General features: G+C 43.7%; 1 protein-coding gene across 2 annotated transcripts in view; it reads right to left on the reverse strand.

Annotated features, from left to right (window-relative positions):
* Nucleotides 1-8,258, reverse strand: part of rmnd1 (required for meiotic nuclear division 1 homolog) — a 75,561-nt gene extending 67,303 nt beyond the window's left edge. The window contains exons 1-3 of one of the 2 annotated variants that reach the window (XM_067989367.1): nucleotides 8,098-8,258; nucleotides 3,376-3,512; nucleotides 1,245-1,673 (exon numbers count right to left, since the gene is read on the reverse strand). In XM_067989367.1, coding sequence (XP_067845468.1) covers nucleotides 1,245-1,655 — 411 coding nt within the window. In that variant the 5' untranslated portion in view covers nucleotides 1,656-1,673; nucleotides 3,376-3,512; nucleotides 8,098-8,258. The remainder of the gene's footprint in view (nucleotides 1-1,244; nucleotides 1,674-3,375; nucleotides 3,513-8,097) is intronic. The other variant, XM_067989366.1, reaches the window with a different exon arrangement.
* Between the last annotated feature and the right edge of the window lie 11 nt (nucleotides 8,259-8,269).

The raw sequence follows: 8,269 nt of genomic DNA on the forward strand, positions 1-8,269 counted from the left end.
CCTACCTGTCGCTGTCAGAGTCACCACTGCCCTCCCGAACTTCTGCTCCACAGCCTTCCAGGCTGCAACCGGGGACATCCCCGATGTCTCTCAGTCGTCTGCGCAGAAGAGCCCTGCAAATACATCTACACCCACTCTGCAGTGACACACTGGGTGGCATCAGTGGTGGGTCCTCATAGGGATACCCAGGAGCGGGCATTATTGCACAAACCGGACAGGACTCGCGAAGACATGGCAGTAGTGGTGCCAATATAATGTGTGATGTGAGTTGTTCTTTAATTCAATAGAAGTAAGAACCATGACAAACCCTCAAACACCCTTGTGCATCCCCTTCATGCTCACGACACGTTTGCCTTACGCTTCCTACTGCACATATGTGATGCATGCCCTGTGGCTGCAGCACAGGTGGTGGCAGGTTGAGTGAGGCTGGCCGTGAGAGAGATGCACGAGAGGGTGGGTATGGGATAGAGCCATGAGATTGTATGAGGATTGGGTTGAGTGGTAGTGGCGGGGTGAGTACTCGCGAGGTGAGTAGGTGCAGGTAAGATGAGGATGAGGTTTGAGTGGGTATGAGGGGTGATGTGACAGAGTAGTGTTGGCAGTGCCGAAGGAGGTGTGGGGTGGGGGCAGTGTTGTGGCAGACGGAGTGTAGGGGAAAGACTACGTGTTCTCACTGTGGCTGACCTACTGAGGTCATTGGAGCGCCTCCTGCACTGTATGCAGGTGGGCGATATGTTGGTGGCGCAGGTGACCCCCCTCTGTCACCTTGAGCCAGGCCTTCTTGGTGGCAGAGGCAGGCCGCTTCCTCCCGCCCACCGGAGGGGAAGATCTCTGTCCTCCCCACCCCATCTAATGATACCTGGGGTGAGGCATTATTAAACTGGGAGCAGCCTTCCCCCTGGGCTGCTCCATGCTGTAATTTTTGCTGTTTGTGGCAGCATCTGTCAGTGGAGGACTGCCCCTTTAAATAGAGCGCCTCCAGCTGACAGATCTTACTGCGCATGCGCAGCCCGCCCGACGCGCAGATCAGCATCGGGAAACCCGGAGGAGCAGGTAAGTGGATCCAATTAGTGTGTTGCCTGCTACGATCGCGCGGGCAACCCACTAATTTCACCTGGCCTACCCGCCGACAACCTGCACCCCTGGTAAAATCAGGCCCATGGTGTTTTAATTTTACTGACCATATGATAGACAAAATCTAAGGAGCAACCTGTAAACAAGATAATCTAAAACATTTTATTTACCTGCACATCTGCAAGTGCTGGCTGATTGGTCCTTGATGGCTGTTTGGTCCGAGGCCCTTTAAGTGGTCTTTTGGCTGACAGTGCTGTCTGTTTGGGAGCCACTTTACTGCTGCTTGTTGCAGTGGAATAAAACCGTCTCCTTATATTTGCAAATTGTATATAGTGTAGAGATTGGTAATGTACCAGTTGCACACGAACTGTCTCTTTCCGTGTTAGATAGCATGGTGCCAACCGATAGTCTGGTGATCTTCCACCTTGGCTTTTCGATAGTCTGCACAGAACATGTCTTCGATAATAGCTATATAGCCTGAACCTGGGCAGCTGAACGTATCCAAAAGGGAATTTCAAACAGAAAGTTCTTTCTATTAAGTATGAAGATTGTTCCAAGACACTGCGCAATCTCACTGCCATGGCTAATGGACGATCAATCTAAAGGGAGAAAAATATATATTTTTTGAGAACTCATATTTATCACAATGGAACCAGGTATTATTGTTTGTTATTGCTTCCATCACACAAGTTCCAATCACTCATCATAGAAAGGTTACAGAAGGAAGGCCATTCGACCCATGGAGTCCGTGCCAGCTTCTTTGCAAGAGCAATCCAGCTAGTCCCACTCCGCCACCCTATCCCCGTAGCCCTAAAAAATTTTTTCCTTCCAAGTACTTATCAAGTTCCCTTTTGAAAGCAATGATTGAATCTGCCTCAACCACCCCCTTGGCAGTACATTCCAGATCCATAGCCACATGTCCACCCATTTCATCAGCCTGTCTATATCCTCTTGAAGTCGATCACTATCCTCCTCACTTTCACTTCACTTCCAAGTTTTGTGTCATCTGCAAATTTGGAAATTGTGCCCTGTACACCCAAGTCAAAGTCATTAACATATATCAAGAAAAACAGTGGTTCTAGTACCGACCCCTGGGGAACACCAGTGTACACCTCCCTCCAGTCCGAAAAACAACCATTCACCACTACTCTCTGCTTCCTGTCCCTTAGCCAATTTTGTGTCCATGTTGCTACTGCCCCCTTTATTCCACGAGCTTCAATCTTGATGACAAGCCTATTATGCGGCACTTCATCAAACGCCTTTTGAAAGTCCATATACACCACATGAACGGCATTGCCCTCATCTACCCTCTGTTACCTCATCAAAAAATTCTATCAAGTTAGTTAAACGTGATTTGCCTTTAACAAATCCGTGCTGGCATTCCCTAATCAATCCACACTTGTCGATGTGATAAAAAAAGGTGGAAAGGGAAAACAGGGAGACAGAAAGTAACTGGAACTACAGTAGCTTCACTAGGAACTGGTATTAGTCTAACTTGTTATGTAATAGAAGCTAAGTGATTTGAGAAGGGATCTAGCACAGGTGGACTGTAAACAAAGATTGGCCAGGAAAACAGTAAATGAGCAATGGCAGGCTTTTGAGGCAGAGATAGTTCGGGTACAAACCAAGCATATTCCCATAAGGAGAAAAGATGAGGCATCCAAAGTTAGATGGATGACAAAGGAAATAGAGGTTAAAATAAAACAGAAAAGGGAGGTTTATGACAAATGTCAGGTACAGAATACAGAGAGTGCAGGGGGAAATTAAAAAAGGATTTAAGAGCAAAGAGAGAGTACGAGAAAAGATCAGTGGGTAACATAAAAGGGAACCCAAAAATCTTTTTTATAAGCATATAAAAAGTAAAAGGATAGTTGAAGGAATAGTGGGGCCGATTAGAAACAAAAAAGTAATTCTTCTTGTGGAGACAGAGGACATGACTGAGGTACTGAATGAGTACTTTGCATCTGTCTTCCCAAAAGATGTAAGGAATCTTACAACACCAGGTTATAGTCCAACAAATTTATTTTAAAATCATCTGACGAAGGAGATAATCTCCGAAAGCTTGTGATTTTAAAATAAATTTGTTGGACTATAACCTGGTGTTGTAAGATTCCTTACATTTGTCCACCCCAGTCCATCACCGGCATCTCCACATCATTCCCAAAAGATGATGAAGTTAATGTCGCAGTAGAGGAGGGGGGGGGGGGGGGGGGGGGGGGGGAGTAGAGATATTGGATAGGATAAAAATAGATAGAAAGGAGGTGCTAAATAGGTTGGCATCACTCAAAGTTAATAAGTCACCTGGTCTGGATGGGATGCATCCTAGGTTGCTGAGGGAAGCTAGGGTGGAAATAGCAGAAGCTCTGACCACAGTCTTTCAATCCTCCTTGGAGATGGGAATGGTGCCAGAGGACTGGAGGATTGCAAATGTTGCACCCCTGTTCAAAAAAGGGGAGAGGGATAAACCTGGTAACTACAGACTAACTTCTCAGTTGAAAAAAGTACTACAGACCTTTGTCAAGGACAAAATTAATTCTCATTTGGAGAAGCATGGGTTAATAAGGGACAGCCAGCATGGATTTGTTAAAGGCAAATCGTGTCTGACTAACTTGATTGAGTTCTTTGATGAAGTAACAGAGAGGGTTGATGAAGGTAGTGTAGTAGGTGTTGTATATATCAACTTTCAAAAGGCATTTGATAAAGTACCACGTAACAGACATTTGGAAAACAGAAGCACATGGTATTAAAGGGATGGTGGTAACTTGGGTACGTAGTTGGCTAAAGGATGGGAGGCAGAGAATAGTGGTTAACGGATGTTTTTCTGACTGGACAGAAGTATGCAGTGAGGTCCCCTGGGGGTTGGTATTAGGACCATTGCTTTTCTTGTTATATATAAATGACCTGGGCTTGGGTATAGGGAGTATAATTTCGAAGTTTGAGGATGATACAAAATTTGACAACGTAGTAAATAGTGAGCAGGATAGTAGCAGACTTCAGGAGGACATAGACAGACTGGTGAAATGGGCAGACGCATGGCAGATGTAATTTAATACAGATAAGTGTGAAGTGATGCACTTTGGGAGGAACAACATGGAAAGGCAGTATAATCTAAACAGCACTATTTTGAGGGGGGTGCAAGAGCAGAGGGACGTGGGAGTGTATATTCAGACATTTTGAAGGTGGCAGGGCAAGTTGATAAGGTGGTTAAGAAAGTGTATGGAATATTTGGCTTTGTAAATAGGGGCATTGAATACAAAAACAAGGAAGTTATGCTAAACCTATACAAATCACTGGTTAGGCCTCAGCTGGAGTGTTGTGTACAATTATGGGCAGCACAGGAAGGATGTCAGGGCTTTGGACAGGGTACGGAGGAGGTTTACCAGAATGATACCAGGGATGAGGGACTTCAGTTATGTGGAGAGATCGGAGAAGCTGGGATTGTTCTCCTTAGAGCTGAGAAGGATAAGGCGAGACCTAATCGAGGTATTCAAAAATGAGGGGTTTTGATAGAGTAAGTAGGGAGAAACTGTTTCCTCTGGCAAGTGGGTCAGTAACCAGAGGTCATAGATTTAAAATAATTGGCAAAAGAAATAGAGTGGAAATGCGGAGAAATTTTTTCACATAGTGTTGTTAAGATCTGGAAAGCACTACCTGAAAGGATGGTGGAATCAGATTCCATGGGAACTTTCAAAAGTCAATTAGACATGTACTTGAAGAGGACTAATTTGCAGGTTATGGGGCAAAAGCTGGGGTGTGGGACTAAATAGGACAGCTCTTTCAAAGAGCCAGCAAAGGAATGACAGGCTGAATAGCCTCCTTCTGGGCTGTAAGATTCTATACTGTAGTAGTTACTCTAACATAACTTCTTTTTGGTCTATTTTTCTTTCCTCAAAACTAGCTAAATATAAAGTTTTATATAGCATTACAGAACATGGCAGCCTGTACCCATAATCTCAAGTCCCAGGAATGGTGTTATTGGTAGTGAGTTTCCTCAGTTCTTGGCAAAGCCACTGGAAGAAGCATCAATATGGACATACAAATGAATAGTCACCGTCAAAAGGAAAGAAAAGCATAGCCAGTCAGACACCACATTCATAGCCAAAGCAAAAAAACTTTAGGCCCCCACTCTAAATCCACCTCTTATCAACTGATTAGAGTGAAACAGACTGTAGTCATGGAATTGACAATGACCCACACCATCCTGTCCTACTAGCTGAAGGAGATAAGAAGCTACAAGGAAATTTAAAAAGCCATATGCATAAAAAGGATTTGGAAAACTAGTTACTTTTAAATGTTGGTTTTTAAAGCAAAGTGCACTCACACAAAGTTAAAAAAAGTACTGAGACTATAGGTGGTTAAAATGCAAATGAACTATCTCTGATGTTGGGCTTGATAGGAATTGAGGGAGGGGGCAAAGTACCTGAGAGGGGAGAAATGAAATGTGGCAATGACCAAGTGACAGAAAGAGGAGGAGAGAGGGGCTGAGAGAAGAATAAGGGAGGTAGAAGTAGTGGGCTTGGCTTTGGGGGGGCACCTAAAGTGCGCATGCAAATGGACAAAGAGGGAACTTAGGTTACAGAGGCGTGGAAGAGATTAGAGGAGATACATTGTGGTCATTAACAAAGGACAGGGAGGAGTGTTCAAGTGAAGTAACATGACTTGCTGATGTGAGAAAGCATGGTGTGTTCATTATTTTGTATAATTATGCGAAGACAAGTTGTATTGATTGAACTTGGTGTGTCTGATCATCTGTTGCTATTTATGTGCACTTGCTGTGAAATAAAAAGCTCAACGATTCATAGCTGGCCTCGTCTTACTAAGTATTTTCTCAGTCTGCCTTTAAAGAAATTGAAGCACACATGCGCAAGACAAGACTATGTGGTTCTGATCACAAGGTTATACTATTGTTACACCCCTGGGTTATGTTATCATTTAGTTAGTTATTAGAGAGTATGGGCATATCCCTAAATGCAATACTCTCAGGCTGCTTATAGAGTGACTAGCATTGCTTTAACCAAGAGACTAAGACCTGAAACTTGTATCAGATATATTATGTAAAATATATGGAAACAAATTACTACAGTGCTCAAAAGATTTTGCATTCTCATTAAAGCACAGCAATCACCTCATTACTAGGCTATGTTTTGTGTTCCCCCTCTTCATTGGTTGAAATCTTCAAATAGGAAAGTCATTAAAAAGTATTAAAATATTTTAACACATTAAAAAATTAATTCATATGCAAGTGTGAAGTGCCATGGGATTTTTTCTCTGTTAAAGGCACTACATAAATGTAAGAGAGGGTTAGCTCTTTTATTGTCAAGCATGTCATCCTGGAGTCACTTTTATGCCAAAAAGACACCACTTATCTAATATCTCCCCCTCCACTCCTGGGAATAATCACTATTTGGATATTGGACAACTGGTAACCATGGCTTTGAGTTCTATCTAGGTGGACAGCAGGTACCAGGAGCTTCGCATGAGCAGCAAGGTGAGTAACCCAACTGCTATAAATATGTCAGTGCTCTCACTGGGTTCCCACATGTGGGAAGCCAGATAAATACGAGGGAAGAAGGGATAGAAGGAAATGCTGATAGGCTTAGATGAAGAGGGGTGGGAGGAGGTTCGTGTGGAGCATAAATGCTGGCATGGACCAGTTGGACCGAATGGCCTGTGTCTGTGCTGTAGACTCTATGTAATTCTATGTCATTGCTAATATCCTTAGGAGCACTGCATGGACATGCATTATTCTCCACTGATTGATGGTTTTATCAATTGAATGTGCAGATCTTAAACAGCAACTGTTGGCCTCTCCAAGCCAATTGTGGTAGCAACTGAGTCCTGGATAGATGAGCACTTGTTTTCATATCAGGCCTTCACATAATACCATCCAGCAGCAGTCATCCCACGTCAGAGTGTCCTTGTCAGCTAATAATGAATGTCTGCTTTCAACATGGTGAAAAGACCAATACAAGGCAATGTGCCCACCAACTCAATATTCTAGAAGTCCAACTGTAATTATTCATGGCTTCTTGAGCTTATAATTGTGTTTTCTTCTCCTGCTCTATCCTAGTCCACATTCATTTTATCTGGAAATGCTTGATTTTGACAATTGGTGCCAAGAGTTGAACAGTTTTCTTAGCACGGACATCCTTCACCATGATAAAATGGAAAATTCACCCTTTTTTTTCCCCCAAGTAGTTTAAAAAAACTGAAGAGAGTAGATCAGTAAGATTTAGGACTAATTTTGTGGTTGGTTGAAAACAACAGATGATTTGGACTAAAGATCACCAAATACATTATACTACCATAATATGTTCTCATTGGGTTCCCACACATGGGAAGCTAGTTTAGGTTTCTTGCAAAACATTTCAAACATACATTTGTGAGCCACTGTGTAAAGTGCAGTAAGTATATGCTCAGCTTTCACAACATTGACAGACCACACTTTTGTCAGTTGTTGGTATTGAAAAAAAAACTTTCATTTATATAGTGCCTTCCACGACCTCACAACATTCCAAAGTGCTTCGCTGCCAATATGAAGTACTTTTGAAGTGTAGACACTCTTGTACACAGCAGCCAATTTGCACACTGCAATAAGATAAATGACCAGATCATCTGTTTTTTGGTGATGTTTGATGAGTGATGAATGTTGGCCTGGACACCGGAAGAACTCCCGTGTTCTTCTTCAAGTAGTTCCATGGGAGAGGGTGGACAGGGCCTCGGTAATATCTTATCTGACAGTGCAGCACTCCTTCAGTAATGCACTGAAGTGTCAGCTTAGCTTATGGGTTTGAACCCTTCTGACTCACGAGGTGAGAGCACCATCACTGAGCCAAGGCTAACGCCTTAATGCACCTAATGAGTTGGCTCAGGTGAGCCAGAATCCTGTTGCGCACGCGCAGTGGGTCAGAGGTGAAGGATCCGTCAGGTGACGGCCTCGATTGCAAGGTTCAGCAGCGGTTTCTGCACAAGCACGCTGCCTCATCCACAGTTTTTCAGCGGCACCGTTCATAATTCACGCACCTTAATAGCCGGACTCTTACTCAGACCCTACTGCCATCCTCATGCCGTCTGTCTGTCTGTTCAACGGGCCCCTTCCCCAATCCGCGAAGGAACTCGCTGTTGAGTTCGAATCCGAGCGCGCGCACTGGCCGTTGAGTTCGAATCCAAGCTCACGCTGCGTCGCCGATATAAT

The sequence above is a fragment of the Heptranchias perlo genome, chromosome 8, assembly GCF_035084215.1.
Source record: "Heptranchias perlo isolate sHepPer1 chromosome 8, sHepPer1.hap1, whole genome shotgun sequence".
NCBI lineage: Eukaryota > Metazoa > Chordata > Chondrichthyes > Hexanchiformes > Hexanchidae > Heptranchias > Heptranchias perlo.